This window comes from Papilio machaon, chromosome 11 (assembly GCF_912999745.1).
Source record: "Papilio machaon chromosome 11, ilPapMach1.1, whole genome shotgun sequence".
NCBI classification, from domain to species: domain Eukaryota; kingdom Metazoa; phylum Arthropoda; class Insecta; order Lepidoptera; family Papilionidae; genus Papilio; species Papilio machaon.
In genome coordinates, this window is record NC_059996.1 from 4,723,953 (window position 1) to 4,740,197 (window position 16,245).

Here is a 16,245-nt window from a genome sequence, read left to right on the forward strand (position 1 = left end):
AAAAATCATTGCAAAATTGAGATGAACATGCAGTATCTTTTTGGAGAAGCGACATCTCACATTTAAAAACGGTATTCAATGGTAATTTTGATTGCGCACCATCTAGCGGCTGTTTTGAAAATAATTCTCAACAAATTTTGAAATTATTATCCGAATAAGTGAAAAAGACCCATTGGTCTTGGAGAGTGTTAGGATTAAAGCGTTCTTATCATTTTGCAGGTGTACTAAATTTATCGCGATAATACTACCGATTTCGGGGGGCTGTCTGTACGCCTTTGACCAAAGTTTCTCGCCTCACTTTACAAATAGGCGCATTTTGTGTCCATTGGCTTGAAGAACTTTTTGTTTCACGTAGTTTCCCTTCGCTCTACGAAGAGTGGAACGTGTTATGGGTTTATGCGTTGTGTTTCTTGACGATTGTGTAGTTTTACAGTGAATAATGTGATTGTGTAGTTCGTTATGGCATTTAGATACCGCGAAGATTTAGTTGGCAAACGATTTCTGTCTGTGAGTGGTGTGGCAAAAATTAATGTGAATAAAGTTTCTGAATGGGGATGGAAAGCTGGTGTTATCAGAGCAGCTTCACTCAAAGATAACAAGAATAAGGAGCTCCAGGTAAAGCATGATATTTGTAAAGTATCCTAAATTATAACTAGTATTGGTTTAATTCACAATTGGATGCTAAATTACTTTTAGCAAACTGTCAAATGTTTATAGTTTTCATAATGCGCGCGTTTTTAAAAACAGTTTGCATATTTACTTCATCCGTAACGTGAGCATTGGCTGCTTTCCACTACCCAGATTTTCAGTTTAATATTGATCTTCAATGTCATTACGGTTTGCCAAAGTATCTCTATATTATTATTTCCGATTACCTACAAATGGAGCATAAATCAATGTAGAATTCAAAACATAGAAGTGTCTGATGTCAAAAAATCGAAAATATGTTTATGGTATCTCAAAAGATAGATATAAGTTAAGGAAACGTATAAATACTAAGCCTGAATTAACTAGATTTAGCATTTTAAATTATGAGTCGAATGTAAACCACAACCGCAGTTTTATTAGTTGCCGAGCTATGGTTCAATCTTCAATTTTAACGGCCCGGATTTTACCCTCTTCAAAAACCCTCAGATGTACAATTGCTCTCTGTACGTAGACTGAATATTGAATATGGCACAAGACAACCAACGCCCATCTTCTTTTATCATTGTTTTACTCTTGATAGGTAGGAACATGTTACGATTCTGTCAAGGTAGCTTTGCAGGATCCGGATCAGGGTCTCCGATTTACAGTCCTCGACTAATATAAAATTTAGTTTCAATTGGCTAATATATCCTACATTTCTTGGCTATAACACTGGTCGATTTAATATGTATTCTATTTCTTTTAAGCTTTGAACAATCATTGCATGTTTAAGGCCACCGTAATTCGACAAACGTGACAATAAATCGGCTAAAGATCGTTTGTTTGGTCTTATTCTTCTGCAATAGACCTATTTATTGTTAGTTTAAATTTTGTTTTTATAGCATATATTGATGTTTGTCTCCTGTAAACATCATCCATTCGTGCACCTATGTTTAGTAGATTCTACTTGAGTTCAGCTTTCACAGAGGTTATGGAAATAAACATATCCGTCACCAGTTAATTGTGTAGACAAGCCCTTGATTTCAAGTTGAACGTTTTATTAACCTTACTATGTCTAGATATGTTTTTCAGCAGCACATATAATGCCTTGGTCTCGGTGCGTTCCACTGGAGATCCCAGGACCCTCGCAGTCTCACTTGAGGTTGGCCACCGAGGGGATTTTAGTGAATAGGAATAACCCTGTCTTTCCCCCAAAAGGCAAGGTAGCTTACGAAGATTTCGCCCCCAATACCCAAAAAAGTACCGAAAAAGTACCGAGTAGAAGGCCGATTTTACCGCGGCAATCTCACGTAAAACATTATTGTGTAATTATGGTATTGTATCTTGATACCCTGCAATAAGTCTTTGTCACAGAATAAAATTTAATTTTTTAAGAATTTTTACTGGGACATGCGTTGAAAGTGAAAGGTAACGGATTAACATGTCCGTGGTTATCGGGAGATTAACGAGGAATTCGATTGAGTTTACTTGATGATTTAACTTTTGCTACTTTATCTGTACGGGACACTAGAGGTATATACCAATAGTCTACTTGTATTCATTAGTCAGTTATAAAGCAACGATGCCTTCCCGTCTATTATATTAATGTTAGCGTTTGTCACGTAGTATACTTCCGCAATTACGTTGGCGCAATGACTAACCAGTCGATTTGTTTACATCGGATAGCCATCCATCGGGTTATGTATACGAATGTGTATACATATATGAAACGGTTCAAAACCGAATGCACATGGCGCTAAGTTCGTCGACCCCGCTCTCACCGCGGCGTTCGATGCACCGGCCGCGCGCTCCGGCTGTACCGCGCCTCGGAACTCTCCCGACTCGGTCTTTGCTACACAGAAAAAAACAGATTAAAAAAAAACAAATCATAAACGTCCATTGCGTTCGCGCCAAGAATCTCGTTCTTGTTCGATTCTATTTAAAATACGTAATGTTCTGCTGGTGCTGTATGATATTATTAACAAAGACTGTATTTTTTTACATGCTTGAGAAGTTATTTTGTTTTTTATATTATTTCGTAGTCCACTTAACTGTTATCAATTATATTAAAAACATCAACTCATTCTTTCACCTGCAATGATTGTATATACAGATTTCTATATGAATAAGACAGCGACATACATTGACAGAGGGTTTCCTTTGGTGATACACCTCTACAAGTAATTTAATTCTTTCTGTTTTTTCAAAGAGAATGAGACACCATAATAAAATATTTGTTTTGGCAGTGGAAACCCACGGCAATATATTTGTGTGAAACTCTGTTCCTACTGTCAACAAATTGTATAATATGGCAATAGAGCTATATCGAGTTAGTTACCAGGGTAGGTCGGGCTATAACCTGTGCAACTATAATACATTGTATCAATGCCTAAAAATTCTTATATTTCGAGTAAAAGTTAACTAGGATAAAAATGTTTTAGTAAGATTTGTTTAAATAAAGTTTTAACAACATATATATCATTAACTAATAGTTTATTTGTAACCAATCGACTATTGTAATGCAAGAGTCATGACGTATCTCTCAGGGTGCGGAGTCCGGCCGCCTGCAGTGCTCAGTTATAAATAGACGACATATCTTCGTAACACTGCACCGCTCTCCCACCAAGACTGAGAGAGACCAGTACGCCCAGCTAGGTAGACCAGGCTGTCCAACGTTGTAGGATATTCTCTATGATTCCATTGCTGAACGCGAAGTTACAATTTCGCTTGTCTCTTATAGTGCAGTTCCTACTTTGAGTCCTTCAGAAATCATTATGCATGGTTGTTGTTCGGAAATTTACGTTCTTATCGCTCTCGTTTCCGACAGTTCTTGTCACTCAAATTTTAGGGTTGTCTTTCATAATTCAACGGGTTAAGTTACCCACATTCTTTTACTACATCAAAACTTCAATTGCTACATAATTGCCTATTTGTAAGAAGGACGCGAGGTTTAGTTTGCTAACGGAAATGGCAATTTTTCTATGGGTCAAATAGCGTTAGGGCAGGCCATTGTTAGGTACATACATGTAATTCAATCATTGTAAATCTGCTAATGTACACAGTTTTAGTCCAAAGATAAGTTTAGTCATCTTTATGCTACAAAATACGTGTTACACGTTGTATTTATTTATACGCAACACAAGCTAGTTACGCACAATACAAATATGCAACGTATATTTGTTTAGATTACCTACTGGTTGCCGAATTGGAGCAGCTTCTTTGGGAACTATAACTGGTTATCTAGCGCATTACATCTGGCGCCCGCCGGCAGATCATGTATCGCGTTAATTGACCATGTGTAGAAATACCTTTATATATAGAAATTTTATTTTATATAACTCACAGTAATGCAGTTTTATAAAAGTTGATAGTAACAGTTGTATTGAAATTAAAGGCGGCACAGAATAATAGGTCGGTTGCAAACTTTGACCTTAATTGTTTCAAATCGTATCCGTTTTGTTATTTACATTTTGATGAAAATTTTAAAACAGCATAGCACAGTTAACTGTAAAGAACTTTGTTTTAAAGAACACACAACGTTTTCTGATGTACGATGCACGATCATCATTGAAGAACCAGTGATTTTAAATAATAAATAATAATAGAAAATCAATTGGTTATTAATTGTGACCATTCCACTATCGACGTTTCTCTCATAAACTGAACACGTGTTTTTGTATCGGTCACGTGTTCAGCGTTTAAATGCTTCTTTCCACATACGTTAGCTGATAAACGTAATGTGTGACAGATTACAATAAGTACGAACTGTTCCCAGTACTTTATGGTTACTGAATACACGTTTCATATAAATAGAAACAGTTGCTTAAAGTACCATGATAAACAATTATTAGTTAAATCAATATATAATTACTTTCCATGTTCCACATTAGATTACCATTTGAGCACCTTTTTTTTCCTAATTACAGATTTTAATTTTTCGTACTTGGAAAACCTAAATGCAATAAAAGTTCAAATGTTTTTTCTAATTTGTAATATGCACAAATTATTCCCTTCAAATGAATTAAATGAAACCCATTCTGGTACATTAATCTCAAATTAATTAAAAACATTTTTTAAAAGAAAAAATCACTCATAAACCTTCCGTGTTTCAATTTGCTGCGAAAGTTTCGAATTCCGAGAGCTTGAGGTAAATTTAATTAAATAATCGCGAACGTTTTCAGTACGTCCTTGTTTGAAGTGTTACGAAATCGATTGAAGCGTTCCGAATTGGGACCAAATAGCATACTTTAATCAGCACAAAATCATCCAGCTGATATCTGTGTTGTGCAAGAGCGTCGTGCACAAAGATCGCGAGGGCGATGGTGGAAGTAGGTCGCAGGGGTGAGGGCTCGGTGCGGGGGGAGCCCTTAGGCCACTTATCAACCGAGCGAGCCGTGCCGCGGTAGGCGAAAGCCACTGTACAATTTTTTTGGTGCCAACTGTACTATTTGATTCGCTATCCTACGTAGGGATACTACCAATACTAAAATGCGAAAATTTGAATGTATGTATATTTGAAGGGATCTGCATGTGGAACAAAGATATTTTACAGTTTTAAAAGACTGCTATTATCTCAGTTTATTTATTTAATTTTCAAGTGGGCGAAGTCACGGACTGTTAGTATGTTTAAATAAATTATTATCCACTGCTTAGAGCCTTTCTTAAATACTTTTGTACAATTGTCTCTTCAATACTTCGAATATACGTTTTTATTTGGAAGTTAAGTACTCATTGTATTTTAACAATATATCGATAAATCCTTCCCAATGACTTCAACAAGAAATTAAGACTGACCAGTTAAAGAACAAGTTTTTCTCTCGTCGTGCAATTAATTACCTTAGTGGATCTTTCAGAGAAACGAACATGATGTGGTACCCCACAGTAAATAATTTTATTATTATCATTAACTCACTGTTGAAAGAAATTTTTAGCAGAAATACTTACTGCAGAGTAGTACACATCAGTACATAGGTCTCCTGAGTTTGATTTTTTGTAGGTCATCTGGGGATTCCAGTGACATTTTTCAACGGGATATTTTCACAAGTACCATTATTCAATGACATCTGGCATTTACAATTTTCTTCCCTTCTCTTCGTTTTTATTAATCTTTGTTATTTCTTATCATATTTTACTTAGATGGTCAAATTAGTTAAGTCTAGATTTAGGTTTCGTTTCTTTTTACTTACTTTCTCACCTATATTTTTAAGTCAATGACTACCACTTTTTATCGCTCAGTCAAGTACACAATTTTTCTATTTACTTTACATATTAAACGATCCAATAGTCTAAACTGTTGATGCAATGGAGAGACAATTATGAGAAAATCCGTGTAATTTTGCTTAGTGGCGAAGTAAATCAGTAGTTGCTTTCTTTTGTTAGTTTTACCGGTGCCATCGATTGAAAATGAGTCAGTAAGTGTAATGACAACGTCGCTATTGTTTGTTAAGGCTGGCGCTGGCGATACGGCCTCGCGCAGGCCCTTCGCAACCTTCGTGGCCTCTGTGCCATCGACAAAAATAATGCTCGGAACACGTTCTCGTGACTCCCTTGCGCTTCAATGTCATCTTGCTTGTTAAAAAGAATATTTAAAATATCAATAAATATTAAAGTATAAGCTGTGTTTTCGCTATGACTTGAATAGAGTGGTTTTCTACTAAACCCCGCTTTATAACTTCAAGTGAAAAATTACATGTATCTTAGTTCATTCTACGATTATTCTACTTCACAACTCCTCCATCTTTTCGAGTAGTTATGATGATTATGTCATTTATTCCGATTCCGGACGTTGCAGTTCTATTGCAATTATAAACATCCTTAGTAGTTAGCGGTATTCTTTTGCAAGGATTTGTGGTTATTATAAGGTGGCAAACGAGCCCATACACCTCCGCAATTGCAGATGCCTACCTTTAATCGACGGAGGAAGGGGTACATAGGAAGAGAATATTTCCCCTTCCTACGCATCTCGTGTTTCGTCAAATCCACTACCCCTTCCCATCCTTTCCTTGTGAGAAAAGGGTGGGAAGGGATTGAGAACTAAAATTAGACCACCGGCACCACACTCATCAGACAAAACGCGGAATTGCTTCCACTTCACGCCTGTCTTCTGTGTGGTCGTGGTATTTCACCGGGCGAGCCGGCCTATTCATACAACCGATGTTGTTGTTGCTGGCGTCTAGCATTGTTAATTGTTAACATGATATATAAATATTAAATTGCAGTCATTGTCAATAGCTGTCAATTGACTTCTACAACAATTTGCTACAGTAATCCAGAGGCAACATACATTTAACTTCAGCAATTAAGATTATTGTCCACTAACAATTGTCGTATAAACAAACCCATGACAAAACATTTAATTATTCAGTCACGTTTCACTGGCCAAGAACTAGTACACAAAAGGTCTTTAGTTTTGAGCTAGACCAGTTGTTTGAGCCAGCAATACATGTTAAACAAAGCCTGCAATTGTCTTACACTGAGTTTCTTTGTAACACTAGAACACAAATGCAATTGCAATTAAATGCATGTGTGTTTTAATAATAAAAGCTATTTACTTCTTTAGTAATACAAGTTGTTGCTGTGAACTTTTTTGCATTATTTGCCTTCATTATAAACTAATGCATATTGTAGATACCGAAAAGGTCAGTGTCCAATGTTAAACCTATGTGTTTTAAATTCACAACGGTTGTTTTTTTCTTTTTAATCGAGTTTTGCGTCTTTATTGGCCCATAGTCCATTAACTTGTCCATAAGAATGTCACGCCATCGAAGCCTAGGTGGCTTTTTTGGATAGTTTTTTTTTATTAAACAAGTATTTAGTAGAGTAAGAAGGTAGATAAATTCTATGTTAAATTTCATTAGAAATAATCTGAATCTGTGTGCTAAAAGGACAAACCTTATTTATTTATTTACTAAATTATATAGAATAAAATAAATAAGTCCCAAACTCTTACTAAACTTTATGTTTAATAAGAGATTCGTGTATATGACTACCACTAATTGAATAAACATGTTTTGTCGTATCTTGCTTAAACCTGATGTTCTGTAAACAGCTTTGTAAAAATTCTTTGATGTAAAATAAGAACATTTTAATGAAATATTTTTATTAATTAATTAAATTAAATAGATATGTTGTAATTAATATTTTCAATTTATGTGTAGGTTTTGCGGTAGCTAATATTAATTTGTAATTTTAAGGTTTGTTTAAGTTCTTAAATAATTGTTAGGTTACATATTACTTACGCCATCTTTTAGTGGCTAGCGCTTACAATTGTTGTTTATTTGTTGTCTAGCAACGCAAGTATAAGTCGGAGAGCGTTGAGCGCTATCGCACATGTAACAGAAGCTTGCGGAAGATTGAAAATAGCATTGTGGCATACCATTCTAATGCAGACGTTCTGAATCCTACATGAATGCATCAGCAGCCGCTGCAGTTATGTTTTTCTCTTAATAAAAATCCTATCTACGATAGCAAATATTTAACCAAGAAATATTTAACGTAGGTGTAATGAAACGTTTACGTTCGGTAATAAAGCGTACCTTCACGGACGCAATAAACGTAGTGTCAGCAGTGGAAGTGATGCAGGAAGGCCGTCGGGCACGCGACGCCACCTAACGGAGCGCGACAGAAATTTACTGTTATTTATACCTAGTATACCACGCTGTACACTTCACCGCCTTACATGTTACATTCACGTAATACAGTCCAATACGTTAAAACGGGTGGACTAGAAACCAAGGGGATACTTGAAACAAAACTACAAACAATTTTAATGCCATTTTTTGTGAGTAATTCAACTATTTACTACACCGATAAAATCAGTGATTTGTTGACGAAACAATCGATCGTTGAATATTACGGTCTCAAGGTTTTTCTAGTTTTGTTTCTATTCACCCCGTACTTTCTATTCATCCCCTTTTATCATGGTGGCATGAGGTGCATTGTCATAAGGTGTGTTGAAAATAACACAAAAAGTCGCAAAAATTATTGTTTTCTTGAATCATTATGATTTTAGACGTTATTGATTTCTTTTGGAAAATAAATTTTCGTTAAAATTGATTAAAAAATCTAGTCCTTTTGAGCGTAGGCGTGTTGCATATATTTTCTTTTATTGTTAAATATTTTATTTGAATTTGTGCAAAATTAAAAGAATTGTTCCACTATTAGTTTTTTTAACAACAGCAACTTGAATGTTATGTTTTAACGCAGATTATAATAGTTTAATAAGTGGCACCATGACCCGCCTTGACTGACGGCCTTCCTCGGTGAGCGGTGTTTAGTCATTCTGGTTGCAACATCGTCTGCTTTTTTAAATTGCCGTAATTACGCGATCGCCTATTGAATTCTCTGCGTTATTAATATACAATACACAGCTTATTATTTCCATTGTTTTTTCTTTATATATGAACAGGGGGCGAACGAGCAAGCGGCCACCTGAATTCGCCCAAATAGCGAAACGGCCTACTTTTAATGTAGGCAGCGGTGCGCTGACGAAGGTGAGGATACACGGAAAGATTTGCCCTCCTATGCGACCCCTTCTGTCAATTCCGCTTCCCTTTTCCATCCTTTTCTTATAAGAATAAGGCTAGAAATGGAGAGAGGAGTAAAATTAGGCCTCCGGCACGCACACTTATTAGACAAAACGCGGGAATGCTGCTACTTGACGCCTGTCTATCTACGTGGTCGTGGTATTGCACCGGGAAAGACATTCGTGCAGCAGATGTTGTTGATGCTGACTTCTACCACTGTTATATTGTGAAATCGAGACAAAAAGAAGGTTACTCTGGTGCCTTTATGATCAATTACATTTCCAGATGAAAATTTGTGGTAGACAAACAAACGTAATAGTTTAAAGAGCAAGATGCAAGGAGTTGCTATGAGTTAGATTACCACAGCTTATAAACATTGGTTATAACATAATTAAGAAGTTAAAATATAAACTGTATGAAATAAATAACAAAAATAATCGAAAATATCACCATTAAACACCGTGTGCACATTTAAGTCTTAGTTCTTTCTTTTAGAGATGTTTTCACTTGCTTCTTGTAAATAAGCAAAAGTTATAACAATATTTATATATGTTATACGACATTGAAATTTTGATTGGCAGTTTGGATCTCCGGGCGAAAGCTGGCTTGTAACATGTGTGGCTGATACATCACCGCCGGTGCTAATGAAGGCCGCTCTAATTAAATTTACTCGATAACCTACGTGAACGGACCAGCCCTATCCCGCCAGACTGATAATGTGCTTGTGTTTATTAATTACCGAAACATTCATACAATAAAATCTCATTTTCTCTCTAAAAAACTGGGATTGCACCTTGACTCTATTCAGGTGTGCAACTTTGTTATTGATCGAGGGATTTACCTTTGTAATCCTTTCCTAACGACGTTCGCCGACAAGGTTGCTTGTAATTGCATATAATTTTATTCAACGTACATAATCACTGACTCGACTAAATGGAAATATAAATATGAACAGATGTTTCGCTTGATAATGTGGTTAGATTAGGATTCGAGATGTAAAATCAGGAATCGTGTATGTTGAAGATAACAGTGATTAGACATTATAAAGTCATTACTTTGTTGTAATGACGATTAGGTTAAGCAGTACTTATTCAATTGTTCATCCAATTTTTATCTGTTTAAAATCATCATCAGCCTTTGTCAGCCCACTTCTGGACAAAGGTTTTACCTAATGCCTTTCAAAGTATGCAGTCCTGCGCCTTCCACCTTGTGTAAGATGCTTTAGGTATCTTGATCGAATATAGCATCTGAATAATAATAGTATACTTAATAATAATATACTTTTTACAATTATTATAGTAGGAAATTAAATAAAGATTTGTATTTAAATAACTTCTTTTTAGATAAAATTAGGAAATCAATCAGGATTGTATAACGAAATGTGTTGCAATATAAAATTGTTTGTTCTAATTACAGTAACAATTAGATAGAATCGAATTTTGTAAATGAGATAAAACTGTATATGAGTAGTGCATGTAGCAGTGTGTAGTTTACGTCTTATTGTTAGTGATAACAGCCCTACTCGACGTTATCACAACTATAAATAGCGATCACGAGCGTCTGTGCTGTTGATGTACTGTTTGAACACGACTGTTTGCAATAATATACTTCTTTGTTTCCATTCTGAAATGAAACATTGATAAGTTAATAAATTGCCCGAAAAACATTTAACAATATGTATTTGTTCGAATTTTATGTAGTTCTCTTTATTAGTCGGCAGGTGGCATTAGACCTGCGATTAACATTTTTCATTTTTATACCATGTTTTGATAGTGTCTGAATGTGTTGTGTTATTCTTTTAATTTTTAATTATCAGTAGTACCCTAGACCAAAAAGTTGTTAAATAAGTTTTATTGGTCACTAGCTGTGGCCCGCGCCGCCGTCCGCGCAATTAAAAAAAACTTGAATAAGTAGCCTATGCGTTCTTCCAGACTACGATCTATATCTATGTCAAATTTCATAGAGATCCGTTGAGCGGTTCTGGAGACACCTTCAAACAAACATCCATCCATCCATCTAAACATTCGAATTTATAATATTAGTAAGATTAGACGAGTGTTAAGTAATTCCTTTTAAATTATTGCTTTTTCATATTCTCATAACTTAAATTTCTTATTTAATAATTTACACTGAAATTTTTCCTCTTTGTAATTATAATTGTACCTTTTACTCTATGTTATGTAATAACAATTATGATATTACGATTGATGTAAACAGTGTTCATGCGTTCGTTAAAAATGTTAATAGATCACGATTGTATTTTCTATCAAATGATGTACCTACATATGTTTTATTGTTGGGAAGTATGATTTATTTGTTGTGTATTAACCATGATTAAATGAACGCCTGTTTTGAATAGAACTGTAGTTCTGGTATGTATGCCATGGGAATGTTTTTTTTTTACATTTAGTTATTGTGCATACTATATTTATAACAGAATGTATTGTCGCGACTCTAGATTTGTTTTATTCATTATATTATACTTTTCTTACACTAACTACCTGATATACATAGAGTCCTTATTGGAAGTCACTGATATTGCATGTCAAATTTAAAACGATATCAATATTTGTAGCTGTTATGTATGTATTTATCGTCTCGTTCTTCTCGGAATGTCATAGAAGTAGACACTGATATCTTGTACTACCTATATTAAAACTAGTTGTTTCATTGTGTAATATCTTTTGTTTTTAAGACGTGGCTAGTTCGTTATTCGTTAATTATGGCTTAGTGCGACAGTACGAGTGTCAGTTGTGCAACATGGTTGACAGACGACCGCTTATGAAGACGGGTTCACTAACAAACCGGTTGCAGAGAGATTGCGCTTTTTCTTGTCTTTGTGTTTGCTCCAAAATCGTTGGTCATTCAACTTGTAGGTTTTCTAAGAACTAACCCATAGTTGATTATTATTGATATTATAGTGCGCGTTGTTCGGATGCGGGAAATATATGTCTTATATTTTGATTCTAGCATTTCAAAGTAGAATTTATATAAAGAACCAAGTTGAAGTGTGTAAGCACCCGGAAGAATGACCATTGTTAGATCTTGAAATGTCCAAGAATAGCACGGAAATGTACTACAATATGTACCTACTACTTGGTTCCACTGCTATAGGTTGCTCGATACGGCTGATTCACTCGATAGTGTCATTTTACGATGGATAAACATGTGAGGACTTTGTTACATAAAAGTTTTGCGTACGGTTAGTTGATTATACTCCATATTAAGAGTAAAAACGTAACAACGTATTCGAAGAACATTTTGTTAAACTTTTAAATAAAAAACTGGATAATTGTATGTTAAAATGTTAATGAAATGATATAAATGTATAGCAGCGTAAAGGTTTTAAGATTTTTATTTCATATATTTATGAAATAAAATAGAAGATTTATTACTTAAAAATGTAACAATATAAATAATCATTCAAATGCTAGATTTAATAGGACCATAACGTTTGAAACAATTTGACACTTTTTTAATTTGGGAGTTGAAAGAACGAGAAATTATTATTGAAGGTCGGATACGCGGATCTTTTTACGAGTGCAGGTAAAAATTGAGTGTACTCCAATCGGCGGAACCGGTGAATTATTTAAATTTGATTCGATAACGACGTTCTCATTTATTTTGCCGCCCTTTATACACTCGACCTCACTCGTTTCGACTTCAAGGAGACACGATGACGCGGTACATGATAGTCATTAAAGAATTATTTTTCTCGAGTTTCTTACATTTTCAACATTAGCGACGAATCTTGTATCTTTGTTCTTTACTTCTTAGTGAAACATTTATATTTGTTAAAAACGCTTTTAAATCACTTCTTACGTAGGAAAATTGTAGTCTAGCTGGAATTGCGTTACGATTACGTTATTTATCTAATTTGTCATCAATTTTGTTCCTATTACCCGTATAATTGTTAAATCTATAATTTAACAGAAGCATTTACGACAGTAAAAATAGATCTCATTATGACTAAAGTAATTAGTATCTTCAGTGCTTTTATGAGATTAAGCAAAGAGGAATCATGTCACAATAGTTTGCGGTCACTCAAGGGTATATCAATTTTACGTTACATATCCGTCAAAATTAGAAGCTACTTTGTTTTCTAATTTTTAAAGTTGGTAAGGTATATTGGCGTCATAGTAAGCTGGCTTGTTTTCTTGTGTCTCCAGCACAACGGTGGTTGGCTGGCCTTGTGACTGTCATTGCGACACAGACATTCGGCACGGGCAGACGTGATTGCGGTCGTTGACCTATCAGCCAGACCTTGTTCAAATTACGCTTTCGTTATAAAGTTTTTAGTATTCTCACGCAATAATACAATGACTTGAAAATATATTCCATAGTCTCAGACAAGTTGTTTGAGAATTATTTTTAGTTTATTAAAAATATTATAGCTAGCATATTTACTAGACTCCGTTTCGTTTACGTATTTCGTAATATATAATTTATATATTTTACTTAAATTTGTCACACCTTAAATTAAGATGTTCCGTTGAAAACAATGTTTACTCGTGTACACATTGATGAACTAATTGTAGATTTTTAAAAAGAGGAGTATTTTTAAACTTTTTTAAATTCCACATATCTTACTATTTAGCAAAGCTAACTATTAGAAATAGCTTTCCTGATGTGTTATTTATTTTTCTAAAGAGCAGACTTTCTATAATACATTGGCATAATGGCGCACGCGTGGAGTACTCTGTTGATAACCAGGGGACTAATTGTACATTCGCCCTCGCAGAACCTCACGAGTGCTCTCTAAAACAAGAAGTTCAGTAATTATCTACCTGTGAGGTGAGGTGCACGTTATATGAGGCAGGTATTTTATACTGCATTCTATAATGGCAACTGTGCTTGTAGGTCCCGTTTTTTCTTGTACTTCCTTTGTTGCTCATAAGAACTTAATATAGACTAGACTAGATCCTGAGAACTAATGTATTACTTTTTGTACATGTTTCAAATAATTACATGAACTTTGCAGTAAGTTGTAGAAATTCTACAAAATATTCTGGATCAAACTGACGCATAATTTGTGGAAGATTCGTTCATCGGCTACCATCATTTAGGACGCGAAAGGATTATATATTCGTATAACGGGAGCAAAAGGGACAGAAGTTGTAGCGAGGATTAAAAGCGAACATTGTTCCCGAGCAAAGTTTACATGCAGGCCCCAATTTAAACCTGCCACGGAAAATGAGCGGCTTTCAGAATGTAGGTCGAAATGCGGAAGGGCTGTATTTGGGACGTGCCCTAGGGGAGAGATTGGTCCGCGTTGATGCTTGCCATTGTGAGCTTCCAATTCTATTCATAGGTCTCAATAAGTATTAACTTTGTAATTACGTTTTCACCTATATTATTTTCTCTTAATGAATAGATAAAAAAAGGTGAGATATTAAAACTATGAATAAGGTTTAAAAGCACTGACACCGATTGAGGCCAAGTTGTGACCTGGTTTATTTCTGATTTGTCTTTGCATTGCATTCGAAACTAGATTTCGAGTTGAATTTTATTTTACAATAATTTTGAATTTAATGGTAATTTTTTTAACTAAGTTCAATTTTATATGGTTTTGGTTTCGTTTCAAATACGTAATAAATAGTTTTGGTCTATGTAAAGCCTGTAAAATGTGTTTTAAACCCTTCGAGTAAAAATGTAATAAAAATCAACATATATGTTTTTTTTTTTTCATAACTTACAATGTAGCAATTATATACTTTTGCTGGTGTTAAAATAAAGAAATCGTTTCGTTTTTTCTAATCAATGCAAGTATTGCGTGTCGGAACGTTTGCTGCTTGCAATTGAAGCATTTCAATCGATTCGTCATGAAAATAAATTCCTGAACTGGCGTCGTCGTATGCTGATATTGACACCAACAGCGACCTTCTGCGCCCATTGTGAACCAACACGGAATATATTAATAACAATAATAATGGAGACAAGATTCATGGCCTCGCTGTTGTAAAAAATTATAAAACGATGAAGAATAATGGACTATATTAAATCTTAAATTTATTTTGTTGGATTAAACACAGTACGATAGTCTCAATTTTAAAATAATAACCGTGACAAATTCACCGATATCCATATCACAATTGGCAAATTCATATTATTTGCAAAGTCACGATACATGTGATCAGTCTTCTGCGTGGTTGTAGTTTTCCTATAGATGTGAAATATTCTTCAAGTAATTCCTTCTCGTACATCAATTCTTGTCATACCTACCTATACGAATGACTCGCGAATGTCTTTTATAAGTCTGATTACCATTTTTGTATTTATTCAGTATTCAAAACATACAGAAATGTCACATCTCAGTTGGTGTTTTTTTCCACGATACACAAAAGTCATCGTACGATCGTGTGCGCGGCTTTGAATTCGAGGGCCATCTAGTTTGTATTAAGAATGTTGTTTCGGATAACCAAAAAATTACGCTCCATCCATACCAGTTTTGAGTCAGGTATTGAAATTTTTGTTTCTTTTGAGAAAAAAGGTAAAACTTACTCGAAAATTGTTTTGGGGATAATATGTTTTTGTACGATCAGTGCGAAAGCTTACGGTAAAAGTTTTTTTCTAACATATTTTTAAGTCAAATATGTCTCTATAAAAATGAACTGCATCGATTGAAAGTGAAAGCAAATTCGCAGACGAAACCGAAAGTGTATTGACACTTGCAAAGTGTAATTTTCATTTCGCTGTAACGAAATAAAACAAAAAGTTTCTGTAACTATTTAGACTAGTCTGTGATAAAATTTATATTCCACAAATAACTGGTTTCTAATAAATCGCTATCGGCGTAGTTCTGATTAAAAAGTTTCCAGAATTATAATAGGTAATTGACATAGCAATGCCAACAAAATGGAAACAAAAATACGCTAACTATTTTGATCCTTAATCATTTGTATGGATTTTTTTTTTAAATATCATCAAAAAAAACAAGTGTTATTGATAATAATAATTAATTACGAACGGCTTAACTTACGTATGATCTTCCGGTGACGGCACCGCCTAGTTATGTATTATTTTATTATATACGTTATACTAATAATAAGTTTAGGCGCATCCAACTTATATGTCGATTTTCAGACATCTATTA

General features: G+C 34.6%; 1 protein-coding gene across 1 annotated transcript in view; it reads left to right on the forward strand.

The window, feature by feature from the left end:
- The first annotated feature begins 341 nt into the window (after positions 1 to 341).
- LOC106719698 overlaps positions 342 to 16,245 on the forward strand; it is a 155,070-nt gene continuing 139,166 nt past the window's right edge. Inside the window, exon 1 of the mRNA XM_045679980.1 lies at positions 342 to 615. Within this exon, the coding sequence (XP_045535936.1) occupies positions 460 to 615 (156 nt within the window). The 5' untranslated portion in view covers positions 342 to 459. The remainder of the gene's footprint in view (positions 616 to 16,245) is intronic.